This window comes from Gallus gallus, chromosome 4 (assembly GCF_016699485.2).
Source record: "Gallus gallus isolate bGalGal1 chromosome 4, bGalGal1.mat.broiler.GRCg7b, whole genome shotgun sequence".
NCBI classification, from domain to species: domain Eukaryota; kingdom Metazoa; phylum Chordata; class Aves; order Galliformes; family Phasianidae; genus Gallus; species Gallus gallus.
The window spans coordinates 68,675,941-68,699,519 of NC_052535.1; the positions used below are offsets into that span (position 1 = coordinate 68,675,941).

A 23,579-nucleotide genomic window follows, 5' to 3' on the forward strand; every position below is an offset into this window, starting at 1 on the left:
AGTCGTGTCCAGGCCTCTCAAGCTGGGCAGCCTAGCACTGGATCAAGCACTCCAGTGGTACCTCACAAGTGCTGAGCAGAAGGGGAGGGACCACTTCCCTTACCCTGCTGGCAGTGCTGTGCCTTACCCAGGCCAGGATACCACTTGTCAGCAGCAAGGGCATGTTACTGAGTCACATTCAGGTTGGTGGCCACCAGGACCCCATGTCCATTTCCAGGGAGCTGCTCCCAGCCGGGTGCCCCCAGTGTGTCCTGCTGCTGTTCCTCCCAGGGTGCAGCACTCTGGGCTTCTCCTTGCTGAACAGTCACAGCTGAGGACTGTTCCCAGGTGAGAAGAGTGGCAAATGATCATTCTGAGAAACAACACTTCCCTTGTTCGTTCTTAAGAGCCATTTGGCTTTTTCTACCTCTGCACCATCTGACTTGGGGAGCTGTTGGTGCTTTCTTTGTTCGGACGTGTCTGCTTCTAAGTAGCTCTCTCTTCTGACAAACGTGGCCTGCAGACAGTTTGCTCCTGGTGTTTTGATGTGGTTCAGGCCAGTTAAGGACGTGAATGTGGGAGACTGCTATAAAGGGCAGTGTGCATGACAAGCAGGAGCGCATCCCTCCCCCAGGCCCAGCCCAGCTGTACTATGCCTCTGGAACATTCACACACACGCTTCACTGCACAGACTTTGTCCCTTTAATGGTGAAAGCCATAAACAAGTCTTCATTCCATTGAAGCTGACAACTTGGGCTCATTCGAACCACTTTGGACACATGTAAGACGCATCTCGGCCACCCCACCTTCCTGCAGCAACTCAAAGATGCATTGGCCACCACCAGGAGTGCTCGTGCCCTGCTCCACGCCCACCCTTTGCTCTTCAGCCTCGGGGCTGGGAGAAGTTTGGCAGTGGTGGGATTTCCAGTGCTATCTCTTTGTTAACAAAGAAATATGTACGGTGAGCTCTCAGCCCTGTGAAATGGAGCTGACCAGCTCTAGGCCTGCTTGTGGAAACAAAATTCTCCTCCAAGCCTGACTGGCAATTCTGTGTTGGGCTGTAGCTGCTCCAGCTGGGGCTGGGTTGGGCTGGCCTTTCCTGTGCCCGCAGGTGGGTACTATGGCTGCAGAGCCTCCCCGACCTCTCCAGCAGGCTCAGCAGGAGTCCTGCAGCTCTCTGCCTCACTCCCCTGTTTAACACGCTGCAGTAACGCCTCTCCCAGCCCAGCAGCAAAGAGAACAGCTGCTCTGGCAGTGATGCAGAGAGGAAGGGAGCTGGGCAGGGCAAACAAGGTGCTTGCCAGCATCATCCTCTTCCTGCCCTGCTGTAGGTGGATTGCACTGTGAGCCACTTCTCCCCCTCCTCCACTGTAGCTCTCATTTTTCCATCACGCTTCCAGCTGCTCTGCATTTGTTCTTCACTCGGCTAAAACCCACCTAAAAACCTCGTGTATTTCACCACAAAGCAGCCACTAAGTGAAACAATGCAATTTATTTGACATTATACCAGACATGGGTGCTCCAGCCCCAAACTTGCCCTTCAAACAATGTTAATTCCTGGACTTGCTGCATAGGCATTACCAGAGTTACCCAACGGAGGGCTAAAATTTGTCAGCATTACAGCTACCGAAACACAAAGTTAAATACAGGAGAACTGAACCATACAACACAGCTGTGATCACAGATCAAAGCCCCTCTTCGTGGTCACACCATCGCACCTCACAGCACCGCCACGCCGCGCACAGCCTGCAAGCCCAGCTCAGGGTTGGTATTTCATCAGGCATCCTCTCAGCTCCCTGCTCCTGCTGGGCAGAAGGCAGCTTTCAGACCACCCTATTCCATTCAGCAACCACTGACCCAAACCCACCAGCACAGCCCAGGCAGACGGCCACAGCCTCTTCCCGAGCCCTCCCCCAGCTGCAGGGCAGAGCTGGGAGCCCACCGAGAGCCATCACCTCCCCGCAGAGGAGGTGCTGCAGTTCATACAGCGTACCGTACTTCTAAAAGCACAACTACCAGAGCAGCAGCAATGGAAAACAAAGGCTTCTTCCTCTCCAGACAGCCTACGCCACTTTTCTCTTTCTAAAGGAGACACTGTGTTTGCTCTGAGGCAGCCTTAGCCAAAATGATGCACGCTTTCAATACACAGATCAAACTTCACAGTTTCTCCCTCACCCCTTTCCATGAGCTTTAGGACAGCAGTGCACGGGGGGACGTGAGAGCCATCTGAATTACCAGAAACAAAATGAAAACTGCTTTCAGGGAAACATGCATTTATTAAGCATTCCCAGTGAAAAAAAATCAACATCTTTTCAAATGTGTGTTTATTTAAAAAATCATTTGTGTACAAAAGTGTTTGTGTAGTTTTTATTTTCCAGACAAAAAACACTGATGCTGCATTCCGTCCGCCCCCCCCCCTCGGTGCCAGGCAGGCTGATGCTCAGGAGCCCACCTCCTACCATCGCTTTGATCAGACTTTTTAATCTACTTTTTAGGGTTTGGGGTTGTTTTTTCTTTTTCTTTTTTTTAAGTCATAATTTCAGATGGAAAAGTGAGAAGCGGGGTTCTTCCACAGCTGACATCAGCGTCATGAGGGCAGCCTCCTCCAGCCCCCCCTCCCCCAGCACCAGCAGTGGGCAGGTACAGCATTTTCACAGTACATTTCCTCAGCTGTAGAGTCACAGCTCCCAGCTGACACCAGCAAGGAAAGGCTCAGCGCCGTAAGCAGCCGGCCAGCGAGTTTGATGCCTACAAAGCAGGTAACAGCAGAGAAGGAACATCACAGTGCAGCACAAAGGGGTTTTAAGAGTTTGCTGAATGAGAGAAGATCTGAAAAGATGAGTTGCTACTACAGAGCACTGCAGCTGGAATAACCGAGCGAGAAGCAAAATGCATTGAGGACAGCGGGGCCGATGAGGCTACGGCCGAATCAGCTGAGGATGCAGCACCAGCAGAAGAGCGAGCTGCGTGCCATCACTAATGGCTTCGGAATAGATCAGAAAATGAACAAGAGGGAAGAAGAGGCTGCCCCTCCATCTAGCCATAGGAGAAGGCTCTGCCTGGAAAATGGGGACAATTCACAGCAAAACCACCTACGTGGCCTTGCCAGGAAAAAACCCAAGGCAGCGAGCACCTTGGCTGCCTGCTGCAGCTGGGCGATGCAACGGCTGGCATAACGCAAGGTGTTCTCAGCTCATCAAGTCCTACAGAGCACATCACAAATGAGCAGCTACACTCCTCCAGATGCTTTGGAGCAACTTCTGCCATTAAGAAATAGGGCAGGACAGGACACCTGACCTTGAGGCTGCTCATAAGCAGACATGAAACCAAACTAACACTGCTCAACTGGGTTATCCTTTTTCCCCTTTGGGCAAGCCTCCTCCCCTAAGCCAGCTTTTGTCGGTATTTAGGAAGGAAGCAAGGGACACGCACACAGTCAAGCTTCTTCCCTTCGCTCTGAAAACAGAATGCTTCACATTAACAGATGCAGTAAACAAGAACTCTTCCTCAAAGTTATGTTTCAGGTTTGATTTTCCCCCTCCCATTAAATCAGCACTCCATGGGCTTTCCAGCCCCCAGCCTGATTCACAGCCGTTACGCTTAAATTTGCATAGTTTGAATGTTTGTTACCCACACCACCCACTACAGGCTTGGTGTCACCAGGTAAGCTCCTTCCTGCCTATTTAACTCTTTTTTTTTTTTTTTAATCTGAAAGGAGAAGAAAGACAGATGACGTTCCCAGCCCATGAGCACCCAGCTCCACAGCCAACTCCTGGGCCAGGCACAGCACGATGCCCAGCAGCTGGCACGAGCCTCACCAGAAAGCTGCTCACTCACACCCAGCTCTGGCGCTGCTGGCTTGGCATTCATTTTGCTGCAAAAGGGAAGTTTGGAACACGCAGGAGTACCACCACGTGCCACAACTTTCTGGAAGGATCCATCACTAAGTTTTGTCCAAAAGGTCCCAGTTGGTCACAGCGGGAGCACAGCTCCTTCACAGACACGATGGAGAAAGCGTGAGTTTGGCAAGGGGGAGCAGAGGCCAGAGATAGTTTGGCACTCACAGGAAAACAGAGGCTTTTGGCAACACAAAGGGACGTTCCTTTATCTCTATGCAAAATTACACTTTGCTTTTTGAGGAAGTGGATGAGATAGGTGCTGCTGGTTCCCCACCAACCACTTCGCCAGATGCACATTAAAACATTGAGCAGTGAGATCTGATGCTCTGGAAAACTGTACGCTCCATTAGCAACACCTTGTTTAGAAAAACTGGGCCATCTGGACTTCAGAATAACTGTTTCAAGCTGTTTTCTTAAAGACTGAAGGAAGACAACACGAGATTTATTTGTACTCTGCAAGCAACTGTCCCCACATTTAACATCCCTGTTTCAAGCAAGCAGAAAATGTGCAGCCCGAGCCTGCAGCAGAGCAACCTGCATGGCAGCTCTGCGTTGGCAAACGCAAAGGGCTCAGAACATGGCGATGCTCACACAGATAACAGAACTGCACTTTGTACAAACTCAGTGAGCTGAATGCTGATAGTAAATTCCCTGGGGCTCAACCCCAGCTGCAGTTGAACTAACCTTGCACAACCTTATTCCTATATTCAACTCTGATAACTATCCAGAAGACAAAACCACTCCTTATAAAGAACTAACATCAGAACTCAAGAACTTCAGCCCACTGATGTCTCCTTAACGTTGGTCATCTCTCCTTCCCAGCTCGGGCCTTGAGAAGCTGCCCTCTGCCAGCACCTGAGCTAGCATCAAGGTATCTCTGCTGTAAAGCATGTGGGGATGGAGGGCAAAAAACAGCGTCCAACACCTACACGTAAGGGGAAAGGGGAAGACAAGCGTTCTTCTATGGAGACGAAAATGAGGTAACTTCACAAGAGAAATAAAACTTAACGGGGTGTTGTTTCAGTGGTGACCATGACCACCTCAAAACCACTTCCACTCTTCTTCCCTCCCCATCTTCCTTGATGCACAGTTCAGGAAATCTGGGCATCTCCGGACATGTGCTTCCAGTGCCTCCAGTTCTTAGGAGACCAATCTCATCCAAAGACACATTCAGAAGCCCATGACAGAAGTTTTATATCCCTTGACAATGATTTCAGAGTTCCTTCTTTTGACGAATAGCAGCGAAGAGCAAGGGAAAGTAGTCAGCAATTTATAATTACCACCAGGATAAAACAACACAACAACAACAAAGGCGCTGATGTAATCAAGTTCTTACCCTGTGCAACAGAAAAGACAGCAATTTGAGGTTAACACGAGTGGCGTTTTGCCAGTTTCCTACCGTCCCTGGTTCTCACCTTGCAAACCAGCTGAACAGTAGCAGCTTCTTGTTTAAAAAAATAAATAAATACAAAGAAAGACGAAACAATTTGTTTCCTTTGGCATCTTCGAGAATGATTTACACTAACTCAAGAAAAATCCAAGAAGAGTCATCACTGACTACACCTCAAAAAGCAGTATGTATAAGACTAAGCAAATGCATTTAGTATTGCACTGATATGAGTTAGAAGTATTTACTGTCTGTGCCCCAAAATATTTTAAGCCTGGACACACGGGACAGAAGAGTTCAGAGCACACCCCCGAACAGTTAGGTCTGTACAGCTCTATTTTGTGGTTCTGTTCCACAACTACGCTCCGGATATTGATCAGCTACAGCCTTCCTGATCTCATCCAGTACAACTTATAAACAAACCTCTACAAAGGGTGAAACTATTTCAGCCTGTACTTCATAGTCCAAGAAGAATCCCAACCAGACGTGTACCTCCCCACCCCACCCCCACTCATACACTGTTCAGGAAAGGAAACGGTTGTGGACAAATGACTGACGTGGTACTGCACTGACAATCCCCACTCTATTCTCAGGATTTCTCTGAACTTCCTTGTCAGATATATTCTCAAAAGTTAGCATCATATTCATAAAGACATTACAGTTCTCTTTAAATAGATGTACTAGTGTTTGAAGTTGCAAAACTAATAATTTTCAAGCCTTTGCACTCAGGATGAAATGTCATTTTAATACGAATAAGATGACTGACTGTATGTACAAGCAAAGGTAAGTTTCAGTTCTCGTTTATCAGAAACATCAATCCAAAAGAAAGCTAAATTGAGAACAAACTTCTATGTGCATTTGAAGTATGTACAGTAAAAACACCAACACAGCCTCCATGTGTCAACTAGAGAAAAACGCGAGCAAGGATGAGTTTTCAAGTACCTGGAAAGCAATCCTTAAACTGAAGCCCAAAATAAAGCTAGAAAACTGCTGCAAAAACAGCTGATTGCATCATATCAAGTACTCAAAAGAAAATATAATTCTCAGTATGCCAGAGAATTAGCTTCTTCCTCCTTCAAATCCAGTGAAGTCATATTATCCAAGATATACGGAAGAACATTTTACATCCACTTAAGACAAAAAGAAAAAAAAAGAAAAGAAAACCAGCTCCATTCTTGTGCTATATCAAGGCATACTAAACCCTTACCAGGTGTGTAGAAAATACGATGGACGAAAATCATTGATAATTCAAAGTATGTTCTTCATAGGCGAGCCTAGACTACCATACATGGCACACAATACCAACAGAATGAAGAATATTCTAGGGAGGGTTCTTAGCTGTATGACGTAAGGGAGAAGAGAATCCGGCTTCCCAATTAATAAGCTACGAAGAAAAAGGTTCTGAATAGGTCACCATTTGGAACTTTGGGTAAGTCTTTTTAAGCCTTTCAAGAAAATAGGTACAAGAACACTCGAGTATTTAAATGGTGCTCTCTTCAGCGACCCTACCTAATACGTCTATTAAGTACAAGCATGCAAATATAGGTCAATCCACAGGCACAAAGGATCCATGTTAAGAACAGTAAGATAGCTGTGATGAGCCGCACCAACAATTTTGATGACTAACACTCAAAAATGTGGCTTTCTGAATTACTAAATCAAAATCCTGAAGAAAGTTCCTGCTAGTTTTCGTCACACTGCTAAACACGAAAGTAGGCATGTTTTTCCCCCATTATTTTAGCTGAGCTCAAAGAATTTTTACAATATTTAGTAAGAAAAAAATTAAAGTATTTCCCCTTTTTAAATTTACACAGACGTTTAATTAGCTTTATTTACAGAGCGGTTTTTCAGTCTCCAATAGTGCCTAGATAGCATCATCAGGCAAGAGTGCCAGTTTTAAAAGAGAATCTATATAGAATCCTAAAAATAACAGATGGTGATGCTCCTCCAGAAGGGGCAAGCTGGACAACCGAAGCAGCTCTCTACATGGTTCAGTTACTCAGGAGTAATTCTGTTGCAGTCTCTACATCCCATGATTTTGAAGACAAGGCCACTATTACTGCATTCTGCAATGAGAAAACAAACAGGTAAACAGTAACGTTTTCGGTGCGTGAGCCTGCGACTGAGAAATGAAATGAGACGGTTGCAGATTTATCAGTTCATACATTCATTTTTCACCCAAGTCTTAACTAAGCATTTTCAGAAAGATTACTTCAGAAAAGGTGAGGGGAACTCAGGATTTACCAATAATGAAGCATCTCAGAACTCCAATTGTAGCTAAACCGTATGATTGAACCTCCAAATTGAACAGAAATAGTGAGTTTTATTTTAACATCTGAATGGCTCCCTATATTACCACATATATGCTTGCCCGACCCCCCCCCCTCCCCCCCAACTGAAAAACATTCAAAGTTGCATATCATGAAACAGCCTGGGGCAGAAGGGACCTCATGTAGATACTTACCCTATCAAAGCCCATAGCACAAAGGTTTTCTATTTTTCTGGTGTATTCTGGACTAGAAACTGGTGCTCCAGCATACACATGTGCCCAAAGTCGAGCTGTCTGTTTAAACATTTCTGGATTTTGTTTGTACTATACAAAAGAAAGAGAGGGGAGAATGGGAAGTTAAGTCAACTCAGCAATCCAACTGAAGAGTACGATGATACGGCAGGTTCCATTCTGTACTTCTCTCTCTCTAACATCTTCAACACTTTCAACCCTATTTCACACTGATCCCACTCAAGTTTTTGAAACAACACTTGGAGGTGAGCATTACATGTAGCTAAAGCCTCGGCAAGCATTTAATTGAATGTGTTTGCCTTTATGTTAAGTGACACACTACAGGTGTGTGTACAATCCGATACTGCTCGACTGCACTGACCAGGAAGGAGTACAGCAGCTATATTTAGCACTGCTACCAAACGTTTCTATTCAGCAAAGCATGAGCTACTCCTGTGTTAGCAACTGCTGAATGTATGCATCATGCTGTACTTCTGCGTATTTCTCTCATCACTGAAGTTATGCCTGGTTTTGGACACGGCAAGAACTTGTGCAGTTTTTCAGGGAGGGCTGACTTTTACCACATAGCCTCCTACTCAAAATACGGGTGTAAGGGCAGCATCCGTGACCATAAAGAAGGGCTGAAAAAACAGGTGGATGTGCCAGAAAGTAGGAAATTGCAACTCTGCGAGCTGTTGTTAATCAGACAATAGTGTTTAAACACACTGCATTATTTTATTTTGCACCAATCTTGTCACTAGCAGGATTTTCAGCAAATAACAGAACGACCATAGTAAGAGCTTTTGGCCTGTGCCAGGAACTCAGAAGCCAGGAAAGTGGGTCATCTGTCATGAACTGCATACAGCAAAGCAAGATGATAGCTTCCTGTTCCTGCAACTTGCATCTAGAAAATCAAGTTTTAAATCTCCATAACCATGCACTGCTTTTGCTAAAAATAAAAAAATACTTCTTCCCCTTACTCCTTCCTCTTGAAAAAGTTTTCCCATCCTTACCTATATAATTAATTTTAACATTAATTATATGAAGTGATGAGACAAGATACTGGAAAAATGACTCTAAAATTGTATTTAAGGACAGAAACACAACCAATTATCATTCCAAGTATTTTATCCGTACCTCTAAACAATCATGTCTGTAAGTACTGTCTCAGTGAGTACTACTTACATTTCATTTTACCTTTCCTACAGCACAGCCCCAATTCGACTGCACCATGAGCTGCGTACACCTCCTGCTAATTCTGCTCCCCACGAAGAACCCCACATAGTTACTGACTATTAATGGTGTTAAAACAAATAGAGAAGATAATCTACTGGTAGAAATAACTCTTAGATAAACAGTGGTCTCTAATACATTTTTAATCTTTACAACTAAATGAGTGAGGAAGCAGTAAGGGTACCATCAGTTACATCCCAAACCACTGTATTTTTCTACTGTCTTAGGAAATCCTCCTATTTTTTTTATTATTTTTCCATGGATTTGAAAACACTGACAGACCTAATAAGCAACCAGCTGAAGTGGAAAGGATTGAAGTCATGTTTGCATAACTGCCTTTTATTCAGAACTAGCTTTCAGTGTTCTATAAATAAAACTCCTTTACTTAGGTATCTGTAAATAATCTGGCTTCTCACTGAATTGAGAAGCACACAAACACCTCTTACTGATGTCTCTGTATTGGGAATCACAGTCAATTATGCTGCTGTACTTAAGAACCAGCTGCAAGCAGTCAAGTATGAGGAAGTAGTTTTGGCACCGGACAGCGTCTGAAGATGGCAGATACCTGAAAATACTGCCATTATCTGAGCAGGAGTAGAACGCTGTGTTCTCCCTGAGATTCAGCTGAAACACGTGTAGGAAAATACTACCTTGTACCTCATTTAACAAATAACTACGTAAATTAGCAAAGTAAAACAAAGAACGAGCATGCAGGATAAATAATTCCTTTTTAGATTTTCTTTTCAGGAAAATTTTTTGGGATAGCAGAGGGGAACGACAGGATGGGACAAGACAGGTGACCTGGAAAACCGAAGACCGTGCACCATATGTGGAAGAACTGGATGTTTACCTTCACCTCTCTCAAAGGGATTATATCAACTTTCTGCTTACATACACATGTGTAACTAAAGGCCAACCTGCTAGCACAGCAGATTGGCCCTTCATGTAGATAGCTGCAGGGGAGAAACTGAATCTTCCCCACACCAGCCGTGCCACAGTCCCACCAGACACATCCCCAAAGGCACCTGAAAGGCCACCTGGAGAACTGCAATTGAGAGTCCAGGGAGTTTCATGAAGTTTCCTATCTGGGAGAAAACAACTTCTAGCTGAAGTGTTTCCATGAGATTGTTGGAATTTTGCGTGGGAATCCTACTTTCAGCAGCCAGAATAGGAAGCTCCATTTTTGTTCTTTGTGAAAAAGGAAAACATAAAGCAGCTTTTCCACCAACGGGACAGAATCTGCTTCCTCTGTTCTCCACATTTCCTTCTAAAACCAGACAGCTTTGACAAACTGATTAACTATCATCCTACATAGACTAGACTTAAGGAGAAAGGAGTACACACTTCTTACCCTTTCCTGGAGTGTGCTGACTTACAGGAGATATAGATGAGATTGATGCTGGAAGAACTTTTTACTTGCTTGAGTTTTTTTTTGTTACTGAAATATATCCTTATTATCAGTCAACTGCAAAGCAAAGCCTTCTCTCTCTCTTTCTCTCTCTCTCCTTTCCCCCCAAAGAAAAAAGGAAAAACACATGCATACTTGGGATTTTGCTGACAACTGTCAAACAATTAAAGGCATGGAAAGATTGTTCCTATCTTCAATCAACATCTTAAATGGCACCAGCTATTATTTTTTATAAATTGTTGCTACTGTCTGAAGAATAACAAACCTTGCTGATTACATTAGAATTCTATTAATACATATTCAACTAGACTAAAATAGTTAACCCAAGTACTTGCAAAGGTAAAATACAGAATGCTCCATTTAGATTAAACGTGTCTCATGAGTAGTGACTTGTAGCATTTAATGCTAAGATTTTTGTATTTAACAAATCAACACTCAGCAGTGTTCATACTGATCTAGAAGAGGAGCTACAAGCCAATTCAAATCCAACAAACACCAGGTTATAACTTGTTTTAGTTTAAAAACAAATGCTTACATAAATCTTAGATTTTAAGAGGAAAGTTATATTGGAATCCATTTTACTATGCGTTTTCTCCTGACATTTCTTACAAGCTAAATATGGAAGACAACAAAAAAAAATACATCTTTTCACACTGCAGAGTAACTGCTATTTACTTTAGAACCTAGAGAGTAAAGAACAAAACACTGTAGTAAGTCACACCTACTGTAAAGCAATTTTCAAATAGATGATTGAAAAATCTTTATTGTACCCAAGGTTCCAAACTCAGTTCGAGTTAATGAAGGTTACAGAAATGTCAGCAATTCAGCCAACTGAGCCTCTTACCTGGTTTGCCACTACTGCGTCTTGTGGATCGTCTGGTTCTGCAGCTGCCAGCAATGCTTGCAGAGATAACAACACTGTTCTTAGAGTCATTGCTGCTGCCCTGAAATTAAAGTTTGAAAGTGACTTTGCCAAATCCCACACCTGTAAACATCTCTGCTGCTATAGTCATAAAACAGAGGATATGAGAATATATAGAGATCTTTTAAATCTAGAAGTTAGCATCTTGAACTGGTACAGTTCAGAGGTAGTAAAACACAGTTTAATTGAAGTGAGCTTTCAAAGGGGTACTTGGTCATTAACAGTGCTTTAAGTATTTGGAAAGGAACCCTTGACCTACACAATTGGTCTTACCCACATAACAGAATTCACTTCACTTGCTCAAAAAAAAAAAGTTAGCTTGAAGCTTGTGTTGTCCTTCCTTACTACCTGTAACAGCACCTTGCTCAAACTCTGGGTACCGAACTGTCAGCCAACGCGTGCTCCCTCTGCTGGCACTCTTCATAGCAAAATAGCATATATAGAAACAGTGACCTATATTGAAAATTCTTATACCAGATAAGGAATTTTACACATTTAACATCTTTTGGATTGCATCACTTTACATTACTTCTTTTCCCCCCCAAAAAGTTAACAATTTACACAGTGAATCACTACCACAACAAAAAAAAAGGTTGGTCAATTACACAAGCATGCAACTGAAGGTACACTCTCAACTTCCTCTCATTTCAACGTGATACTGCTGACAGTTTTAACCAGTCGCACTGGGTTCAGCTGGGATAGAATTCCAGTCAGCATAAGAAAACATTTCTGTAGAAACAATGGTGCTCTGAAGGCATTTGACTGCCTCTCTGAAAGAAGTTCATTGAAGACAGTATGGCCCTGGAGTCCAAACCATTCATCTCCTAAGAGTGCATCATTTACCTTCATCTCAATGCCTACCAAGAATAAGAGACTTCAATCACTTTTAAAAGGGAAAACCAGGCATGTATCTAAAGTCAATCACCACTCAAAAGAGGTATGAAATCATTATTTGCACACTAATCTGTAAAGTTGTAACATTTCAAATGTACAGTTCCAACAGATTTTCATCATGAACACCATCTCTGTCTACCATTTCAGCTGGCACACATTGGCAACCACATCAGGACCCCGCTGTGCTGAGCGGTTCAGCAGACTCAGTTGATGCGCTGCCGGCACAGACAGATCTTCAAGGTAATACACAAAACTATTTAACCTTTTACTAGTATTGAGGCAGCGTAAGTGTGAAAACCCAACATCTTAGATTTGAGTTAGACAGTTACAGTAAATGAAATGCTAAAGGAACGCTGTGAAAGAAGCACAACCAACACAAGTATCGATTAACAGAAAGTAGCTTCTCCTTTTCCAGAAGGCTGGAAGTAAATGCAGCGAGTTTGTTAGAATGGGTAGAGAGGAATTTCATCAGTTGGTCCAGATAGAATTGCTGTCTGTTTCTTTTTGTATTTCCAGTGTCAGATTTCAGAAACTTGGCCATTTTCCAGTACTGACGCACTGTCTTGAGGTATGGCAGAGTGCACCTATGCTGGTAGGGTGTCAGAGGTACATTTGTGACACCCGAGTGTTATATTCCTAGCTGTACGTACGTATGGCTTTCCTCCTATGTTGCCAACCAGTCAAATTAAGCATCTTCCCTAATTATGTCAAATTCTTAAATATTTTTCCTAGAAAGTTAACTTAAAAAACCATAACTTGATAATCACTGAGATTTCACAGTGTAATGTTCCACATCAAAATGCAAGTGAGAAGAAGCATCCCATGCGATAGAGATTTTAATTAGCACACATTGTCTCATTCCAACTGCTGCATCAGCTTCAAGTCCCCTCAAGCACTCAGCTACGTAGACTTTACTCTTCAAAACATAACCCAAAAAAACTGAAGATCCCTAATGCTTTTAGATCTGTATTCTAAGAAATCAGAACTGCCATAATAAACAGTTCTCCTCCTCCAAACCTACGCATAGGAACTAAACAGTATTTTTTTCAGAACTTAAGATTCTCTTCTAGTTAAGTTTAAGATTGAGTACTTCAGCTTCCTAGCTGAACGCTTCTTTAAATTACAAAGCTGGGGATTAACCAAAAGGATGCTTAATCCAATAAGAACACCTAGTTACTGAAACGGAGCCTCAGCTGCACCATGAGATCCCAGCTAACTCAGTAAACTCTGAATACAAACCATCTTGCTTTTCCATACCTAAGTCACACACAGCAGAATAAAGACCCTGCATACCAGAATTGAAGTATTTTTGCTTTACATGCGTCTGTGCTGTTTTACTCTTACAGACTTCCTCTTCTCTGCCATCTCTAACTGAGACCATTTTGAAATTCATCTGCCCAACACACACTGCTGGCACAACCCACAGTATGACTGCTAGTGTTAAATGACTCTTCATGCAATGTATTGACTTCTCTGGCACCCAGGTGCCAACAGACCACCAAACCTTCTCACCTTTCTAAGCTCAGATGGACGTAACCACTTCCATCTTCTTGCAAGGAATTTCGGAAGCTACCACAGCCACTACACATGCTTATTAACCCAAGGTCCTTTTCTCTCAGTTATGTTGTTTTATTACACTGTCTAGGATTATTTGTTTTGGGGAGAGACACTTAACATGAACTATCTATCAGCTGTAACTGACACTGTAATTACGCTGTCACCAAAAAAAGCTGTTCCAAACTTTGTCTTGCAGAAATCCTACTTCAGGTGTCTGAAAATACTGCCATTATTTAAACTGGACAGAACTCATGAATGGAGTTCTGACCCCACACGCTGCTTCTACAAGCACTTACTTTCATTTACACTGTACCTTCTAGGAGCAGAAAGAATAGCTCGGCAGGGGCACTACTGAGGACAAGGGGTGCCACGGAGAAACTGAGCTCCTGCTGGCTTTGGCTTTCCAGACTCATCTGTTGTTTGTAGACTGACATGGAGCATCTTGGGACCTGAACTTCTGACACTCCAATTTCAAAATGAGTAACAAAAATAAATGCTTCATTAGTATGGATATACAGATGGCTGATAACTCTCAGAACTCGCTCTAAAAATTAAAGACACGACTGGGTTAGCTATATATGTTGAGAGGTTTTAAAATGTAATTTACAATTTACTTTCATTCCTCAAAATGGCTTCTTCAGCTCATGCATAAGACAGCCTTCATTTGACACAAGCACCTGAAGAAATATTCTTAAGTTATAAAAGAAAACCAGCTACAGAGTTTTAGCTTTTAATAGCATACGTATATAGACACACTTTTTTTGTTTTTTAATGGAAGGGAGATCAGGTTTGTGGTTAAAGGTTAAAAAATATCTGACATTAACTGCAACTACCATATACTCAAGTAACATTTTCTACCTTTAGGACATGAATTAGTTTTCCTGATCAGAAGGCCAAAAGTCTTTTTATTTTCTATGTAGATGAGGTTTAATTTTTTCAGAAGCAAATTAAGATTCCCAGAAGAAATTGGAAGGACGGCTAAAAATAGATTCTCATTCTCCAATTTCCTTAAGAAAAAAAAAAGAAAAGCCATCTTTTTTCTTCCCATTACCTACTTCTGGGAGAATAAAGTGAACAGAGAGGACTGCTCAGAATTGCACTCACAGACACCAGAAAAAGCGGCAGGGCCCGTTCCTTGTTAGCAAAAAGCAGAAACAGTGTCATCATCAGTTCTGGAGAAAAGCAGGCCGAGTGGCACAGAACAAACAAACAAGAACACACACCCAGCATCACCTCCCCAGAAGCCAGACAGGAATGTGCTGAGAGAAAAGTTGAGGATTTTCTTTAAAACCAACTTCCAAAAGAAAAGGGGTTTCCACATTTGCCAGCGTTCATCAGCAGCCTATTTTTCAGGAATACAATTTTGAACAAAATACTTTGAACTCTTCTTACACCTGAAGCTCATTTCCAGGTATGGATTTATAACCCAACCTATCATCGAGTTCAAGCAATTCCCTTTAGCAATGGAAGCTGCAAGTTTGGGTTTTAACACCCTCCTCTTTGCCAGAGGCAGAGTATTCTATCACTCCTGATAGACTTTTGTCTGATATCTTTGCCTCACAAGTTTCTTGGAAAAAATCTACTTTGATGCCTCACTGCATTTGCTGATTGGCATGTTAAAATGGCTTATCTTTCATAGGTCATATTTGCTCAGGCCATCATTCCTGTTATTTACTCTGGGTTTATCCTATGGTTCCCACCTTTCCTGGAATACAGTGCTCAAAGCAGGTACACAAATCCACCTGAAGTCTTACCTATTATAAATAAAAAGCAGGCAGTTACCTGATGCAGGTAAGCCTCTTGCACCCCAGTCTTCCATTTGCTTGTACCTCATCTCACATTACTGACTTCTGGACCTCTTGGACTTCACTATTATCTTTGACCCTATCCCAAAATGCTCCTAAGCCTCCAGGCAGATCTGCTGTCTTGGAATCTATAAAATGGGTGGGAAATGAGAAGTTAAAACTATAATCCCCACCTTGCAATTCCTATCCCCCCAAGCAGGCCTTCTGGTGCCATGGCACTTGGCAAGCATGCAAGGGTAGTGCAGGGAAGCACCCTGCTAAGGAAAACCTGGAGCCAATCCGAATGCTGATGGACATACGAATGTGCACTTTTTTTTTTGTTTAACATCTTGGGGGCATTTCCATTAAAAATAAGCAGCCTTAGTTGGGGGTGAATACAATGATAATACTGAAAAGCATGCCAACCCAGTTGTGCTCAGCATGCCTGAGGTAAGAAATCTCCTACCTTTTGATGAGCTGAAAGAGTCCTAAGAGGATTACGAAGCACTCTCCCTCTCCCCACATCATCTTTAAAGGCCAAGTAATTTTCTATTAAGGAAGATTTTATTTATGTTATCTGAGTTCCCCTTTGAAAACAGTCTCTCTGGTACTCCACCTCTGAGAGGCAACCCAGCAGAACAACAGGAGCAGCTGCAGCCAGCAGATTGCTGTTCCAGTCCGTCAACCAGGCATGGCTACTGGAAACATTTATTATTATTATTACTATTAAATAACCTGCAATATTTACTCAATTTGTAGAATAACTAAACTTGTTAATCAAAGAGAAAAGAACCAGGAATTTGTACCAGGGGTTTACAGAATTCAAAAGGAGAGAAGCAATGAATGAGGCCTTTGAGTGGAAGCCTGTTGTACAGTCACTATTTAGAGGAGAAATACAAGACTGGGTGGGGTGACATTGACATTGGGATGGGGAGAAGTGGCAGACTTACTGCAGAGCTCCTTCAAGTAGTGTTAATATTCTCTGCCTATTTTTTCAAAGCTCTGAAAAGGCTTAGTGTCCCTCCAACGAACTGAGCAAACTCCAGCAGATTTAGATGCCCAAAATGATTGCTTGTTGGCTGTTGCTTATGTACCTATTAAAGTTATATTATCTCTTATAATGATTTTGCTTATCAACTAAAACTGAAGGTTGAATGCTCCAGTACAGCCACTAGCAAAAAAAATGTTCTTATAATTCATTTTTGTATCACTTGTCAAAACCATAACAGCTAGAAGTTTTTTGTAGCCATGTACACAGCCACAACACGTCTGCTTGAAAAATCACTGCTCAAGGGAGTCACGCAAAACAGCTTTCAAATAATTTAGCTCTCGGGTTTCAGTTGAAAGCACTGGATACAATTTATATTTAAGAATAAAATTCAGGGATAGAATACTAGCCTGGAAGATAAATGCAAGCTACATTAAGTGAAACCACAAAAGAGTCAGATCAGACCAGCATAAGTGGTATTCTTTCTATAAAATCATATCCCCATTTTAATTCTACTGGTAAACAAGAGTAGTTTTGCAAACAAACTGGCAAAACAGGTATTTACATATCTAAACACAAAAATCCACAGCTGCAGAGAATGTCAGCATCGAGCATATATTGCGGAAAAAAATTCATTAAACTCATTAAATCATCTAAAGGCACTACTTTGCAAGCTGATAAAGGCTCCTGCCAATATGCATAACAATATCTCAACCATGCTCATTAGAATAGAAAACTGTTATGGGTTGGCTGAGTAGGGGAGAGACGTTTTAACTGTACAAATACATGATCATAGTTGTATTTGCATTCATCACATGTATGAGCATTATCATTGCATTATCAGCAATACACAAATGGTGTGATATCAGTGTTCCCTGTACCAGACAGTTTAAACACGCATAAGACAAGATCTTGAAACATCCCCATTTTGAACACGTCTTGGTGAGGGAAGGTAAGAACATTCTCTTTATTGGCAGATGTAGATTAATAGATCTGTGCAAGATCTAACTTCCAAAGATTACAGGAACACAAGTCAAATCTCCTCTCCTTCCTTTCCAGATTTCAGTTCATTATTTCTTTGGGCCTTAATGGTTGTCCATTGCCTTTGATATTTTACATTTTTGTTGTTGTTGTTTTTCCATTTGTTTGTTTTAAAGTTTTATCAGCAAGGCCAGAAACTCACCTGAAAGCTATTAACTGCTCAACTCCCAAAGCAGCAGCTTTGGAATAAGACTGAATTGTGAGCATTTTTCAAGTCATGGCACTTGGCATTGCTGAAAGAGAACAGAAGACCTGCTCCAGGAATGGAAACAAAAACGTGGTCTCCTGAACCCCGGCCTGCTGATACAAAGGCAAGAACACCCATCCTTCTTCACGGGAAGCACTAATTCAGGAATATAGTAAAGTAATATGAAGATAACTAAACATTTGTTAAAAAAAATTGTTAATAGGCTTTTGGTTTTATTTCAAAAGATGATAAATAAGGAAGACTTCTGCTAAGGACTCCTTCCTCAAAGTTTTCAATAGAAAATGGCAGATGTCATTTAAAAAAAACAACAAAAAAGTCTTTAGGAGTTTCAGTACAGAAAGATTTAGCCTTGAAGATACTTGAAGTCACAAGCCGAGGTACTGTGAGTAATGCAACCAGACAGGGAATAAAGGAGTAGCAAAAGAAGGAAGGAAAAAAAACAGACCCTGAACTTCAGCATTCTGGATAAACTCCTCCAAGGCCAGTATTAAAGACACTGCGATGAAGGTCCCCTGTTAACCACCTTTGCTGCTAGAAATATATACTTCCCACATACTCACTATGTAAACCTTGTCTCAAATGAAAGAAACCTGCTCTCCCAAGTGAGGCTTATGTTCAAATCAGTGAAAGGATCCCTGTTAAAAACATGCCCTAAAGTTTGTTACTTTGCCAAAGCGAAAAACCAACCAACCAACAAAAAAAACCTCCAGCAGAGAAACCAGCCTGCCAGCTCTCTGCCCAACACCTTTGCGCTGATCTGCCTTATGATCACTCAGGAAACTGCACTTGCACAGCTGAAGAGCCATTAATCTCCAGTACAACTGCAGGGGATGGTGCCAACACAGAAGTACCTGGCTTTAGCTATATAAGTTACACAATGCACCGTGTATGCTGAAAGATTCTATTGCCTAAAATATGGCTAAAGTGCTGCAAGATTGTAAGAAAAACCAAGCAGCTCCAAAAAGCGAAGACAACAAGTAATAATTATGTATGCTTCTTACAATTCATTTCACTAATTTATACCATACTTTGCCACACGCACTGCAAGACTTCTCATCCTGTAAAAATAGAAGTATATATTCCCTGTGCCAGCTGTAAGACCTGAACTCAAACTTTCTGCTCTGGAGTTTCTCCTCCAAACCCCACTGACACCAGCTTGGCCAATACTGGTCTTGATGAAGCTGTGGAAGTTTTAAGCATTTGAAGCTTATGTGAATTAGACAGTGATATTATCTAGCTGGGAATTACAGTCCCATTTCTTTGGACAGACGTGTAAGAGTGAAATTCATCTTTTTTTTTCCATTGGCTATCAGAACAACGACACAATCGGTGCACACATTCCATACTGCTTGAAGATTTTATCACTTGGGGAAAAAAGTGTACAGTGAGTTCATCTCTTACTGTTTGGATAGATTTATTCCAAGGGTTTGGGCTATTAAAACTTTTTAAATTAACACAACAGTGACAAATAATCAGTGAGCAACTGACCAGCAGCTAAAAGGCAAAAGTTTAGAGGTTCAAATCGCAAGTATTATCAATCATAACCGAGATAGAATCAGTATGGCACTCTCTTCTCCCCTTCCTATTGTCCGCCTGTTACCTTTTACACTCCCAGATTCCCAGCTGTACTCCACACACTGTTTTAGCTCTCTCAGAATTAATTTTATTTGGAAGTATAAGCCAAAAATCAAAATGAAGTACTTATTTTTTCTGCTTTCATCTCTGAGAAGACAAAGCTCAGAAGGCAAAAGGTAGTCCTTGTTACTGGAGAAGAGCTAAAAAACATCAGCGATGAAACATACACCCTGATGTGAATAAGTTCATTCATCAGTATCTACTCAATACTTCCCAAAGTAACTTCCCAACCATTTCATTATAAAATACTGTACTGAAATACTTTAAGCTTTAAGAGCATGTGAAATTACAAACGCAAACTGAAAAGCAACATGAGCTGCTGCCTTCCATCCAGGACAGTGGTACACTTGATTTTTGCACATTTAAGCCTATATGGAATCTTACCATTGATCTTTCAGAATATCCAAACAAATGGCCCCAGTAACTGAGCTAATATTAGGATGCCATATTTTGGTGATAAACCGCACCTAAAACACAAGAAAATTTTAAAATGAAATGGTTATTACATGCAGTATATGAAGGAAACATATTTAAAATGCACCATTTCTAATATTATGAAGCAATACTGATTTAGGCAGGATCATACTAAAAACAGAGCTAAGACTGTGGCATGACCTTTTCCAGGAGGCCTCAAGTTTTCAAGCCCATTTGTTACATACAGCCTTGCTTTATTCAGAAACAGACTACTGCTCCACTGAGTATGCCAAAATCATCCCCAGCTGTTTTCCCATGTACTGTCACATGGGCACATCCTCACATCACACAAAGCCACTCAGAAATATCCTCCAGTTGTACCAGTGTTTAAACACAAGCACATAGTGCAAAGCAGACACAGATCTTGTCAGAAGTCAGCTGAAGTGCTGGAAATTCTGCTCAATTAAGGTAGATTCCTACACGTAGGCACAGGACCTCACACTTCAGCTGAATTGCTGGTAGCTACCGGAACATCAAAAAAAGCTTCCTTGGTGGATGCTACGCTTTCACAAACACCTCCTGCCATCCATTGGAACAACGACCTTCAACAAACCCAAACCTGACTAAACTAGAATTCTTTTTCTTTGCTGTTGGAAAGACCTGGTCCCAGCACTCGCTCACCGATCATGTCCATATTTTAACACTAAAGTGTATTCACACTCGTGAAGCATACATAAAGTGATTTATTGAAAGACGCCGAGAACGTTGGAATCAGCATTTTCCTATAAAAACTGTCCTCTGAAAGGAATGTATGCAAACCCATTGGTGCCCACCAAATTTTCTTCAAACCTCTTCAGTTGCTTTTAACTGTTTTATGACGACTGACCTGTTTCAGTGCTTCCATTTCCACCTCCTCACTCCAAACTCTTGCCAATCATTTTATGAACGGCACAGACTCACTTTCAACTTTTGCCCCTGATCTGCAAGCAAATCAGTGCAGCCAACACATTGCTGGCCAAGTCCTACAGCAAAACACCGTACATACGGGACTATAATAAAATCAAAACAATCAGTGTTTATATAGCTGAGACCATAATAGTTCTGCTTTCCAGGACAGAAACTAGGAGCCCACATCTGCTGAGCCTCTTATTAACTACCTCAACCCTGAAACACAATAAAACCACCACAAGGCAACATGTAAATATTGAGTATTTTCTCACTGAGAATGCAAGCTAACAATGGCTGTCAAACCACATTCTGAACAAGATAAAGAAATCTTTCAGATGAAAAGCAGGACCAGATACAAGCCAAAAGGCCTCCAATTCAAGACCATCTACTCCAGAATAAGCAGTACTATGCTACAGTGCATTGAGTTTCTAACAGTTATGTATAAGCTTTAGAAATGAGCATCAAGCCCTAAAGCAGCAATTAAACCACGGTCCATAGACTTATCTTTCAGGACCTACGACTGGTTTCAGCCCTTTTTATTTTTAGCTCCCAGCAGAACACATGCAGATGAAAGAACTGAAACCAACAGACATTTCAGTAAGAAGAAATTACTGTCTTTCACTCCAGACCCAAGGAAGTCACTCAAAGGACAAGAGCTAAGTGCTACTGACACCGCTCCCCTCCTCCTCTTTCCCAGTCCCTTCCCATTATTACATACCAGGGTGAAAATAATCACAACTCATTCTTAGCCAAAGACATCTTTCAGACTTAAACAGGAAGCCAATCAAGAAGCTGTGAGACAGCTGTAAGACAATGCTGGAGTCTGCTAGCTTATCATAAGCCACTGAAGAAGGCACCAAGCGAGACCTCGGGAATATACAACTGCAGCTGCACACAGCTGGAGTAAACACTATTCTGAGCACTACTTGAGATGGAAGCAAAGTCACAAATTGAAAATACCAGAAAGACACAAGAGAGATGTGGTAAAAGTGAAGGGCAGCAAGCTGCAGGAGCGTACAAGTAAATTTAACACACTTTTCACATCTCCCATGCTCATGCACACATTTTATGCACTCCTTCAGAAAAACTGCAGTAAAACCCTGCTATTCCTATTGGTCCTTAGGTCATAAAATCACTGCAGTTCTAGTCCTATTTAATTATTAACAGAAAACTTGGAAGGTTAAACCTAAGACTTTACCAAATATAGTTTATGGGGTTTGAAGAATTAAAAGAACAAACAATTATCTATTACAGCATTTCTTCAGCAATTCCAAGGTGCGGCAGGCAGAAATCAATATTCTCCACATCAAGGAAAGCCATCCGAAAACTGAATCTTGCCAAGAAGAAATTACAACATGGTCAATAAACCACTGCCCAGAATTTATCAATTTGTACTCTGAAGAATAATCAGTGTATTTCTGATGGGATACGGGTACACATCCTACATGATTTCTACCTTGAAAAGACAGTTCCAGTCTCTGTCTGTAGGAGAATCAAAAGAGGAAGATGGGTACTACAGAGCAAATGGGTACATAAGCAAATAACTAAGAACGATCAAAAATCCCTTGTTAGGCAAATTGTTTTACAAAGAAAAACGTTGCTCTTACCTTAGGAGGATTAAATGGATATGTTTCTGGAATTTTTATCTCTAGCTGATATCTTCCACCTTCAGAAAACAAAAACAAATTAGAAGTCAAAACCGAATATTAATTAAGCTTAATCTTATGTCAGCAAAACTTAGGCTTCTAAAGGCTCATGTTTTCCAGCAATTTAAACTTCCCAGTAAGCATTACCTAGAAGGTACTTCTAGATTTCATATACGAATGTTAGGGATATCTAATAAAGCCATACCAGCTTATGCAAATCAGAATCTATATTCCTTAGGTGTATTACTGTGTACATTCACCTGTAGTTATTTCCAAAATTATAATTTCTCCATTCTATGTAAGCAAAATGTACTAAAATATAAATCAGTATCCCAAAACAGACATCAAATGAAGCGAAAGGCCACAGGAGTGACCAGGGTGAACATGGAACGTTATGTTATTTTGACTCTTTTCTGTTGCCTATTAACTACTAATCAGATTCCCTGCCCATCCCCCTGTTGTTGAAATTTATTTCACTCAAGCTTTCCAGACCTGAGAACATTCAACAGCACCATCAAAACTACCATGCTTTGGAAAATGAAAAGGAGGATCCAGTGCTGTTCCCATTATGTTCTGCATTACTGTCTGAAGATAGCATTTACAATTCCATTGCAATTCAGTACTTCCAAATACTAGGACTATTAATATCGTTTGTAGAATTACAGCATGTAATAAAGGATAGCATGAATCTGGAACATGGAACTCTCTACTGACCTTCTCTAAACATATTTTGTTTTCATCTGCCTGTTACTATATCATTATCTAACCATTCAAGATTTCCACCTCAAACCATCTCTGCCTACTCATGCTTACTTGCCAGGAAGCAGTGGCATCATTTTAACGATGAAAAGAACAGAGCATAGCAAAACACAAGCACCAATTTAGACACTTGGCTTTTATAGAAACTGAAAGCATTGCTCCTCACATGCTAATTCTCCCCCTCATTCTACCACTGTTCTCTCTGAAAGAAACCATCATTAAATATACGTTTTTTTGGTTTTTTTTTTTTTTTTTAGAATTCCTATGTTCCATTACCTAAAGCCCAATACAAAAACAGATCTCAAGTACTCTCTCTCTCTAAGTCTACATACAAAAAAACAAATAAACTTCAAGGAACACTGAACAGTTCAAGTCCA

The 23,579-nt window shown here is 41.4% G+C and overlaps 1 protein-coding gene and 1 long non-coding RNA gene across 3 annotated transcripts in view; one reads left to right on the forward strand and one right to left on the reverse strand.

The window, feature by feature from the left end:
• Positions 1–5,990: 5,990 nt before the first annotated feature.
• The window catches only part of UBE2K (ubiquitin conjugating enzyme E2 K), a 35,653-nt gene continuing 18,064 nt past the window's right edge, over positions 5,991–23,579 (reverse strand). For both annotated transcript variants that reach the window (NM_001031540.2, XM_046940322.1), the window contains exons 3-7: positions 22,405–22,463; positions 19,820–19,902; positions 11,251–11,350; positions 7,730–7,858; positions 5,991–7,331 (exon numbers count right to left, since the gene is read on the reverse strand). In NM_001031540.2, coding sequence (NP_001026711.1) covers positions 7,257–7,331; positions 7,730–7,858; positions 11,251–11,350; positions 19,820–19,902; positions 22,405–22,463 — 446 coding nt within the window. In that variant the 3' untranslated portion in view covers positions 5,991–7,256. The remainder of the gene's footprint in view (positions 7,332–7,729; positions 7,859–11,250; positions 11,351–19,819; positions 19,903–22,404; positions 22,464–23,579) is intronic.
• LOC112532326 lies at positions 11,350–23,566 on the forward strand. Its single transcript, XR_003074909.2, has 2 exons — positions 11,350–12,462; positions 17,709–23,566. It is a non-coding gene; the product is annotated as an uncharacterized LOC112532326 (long non-coding RNA).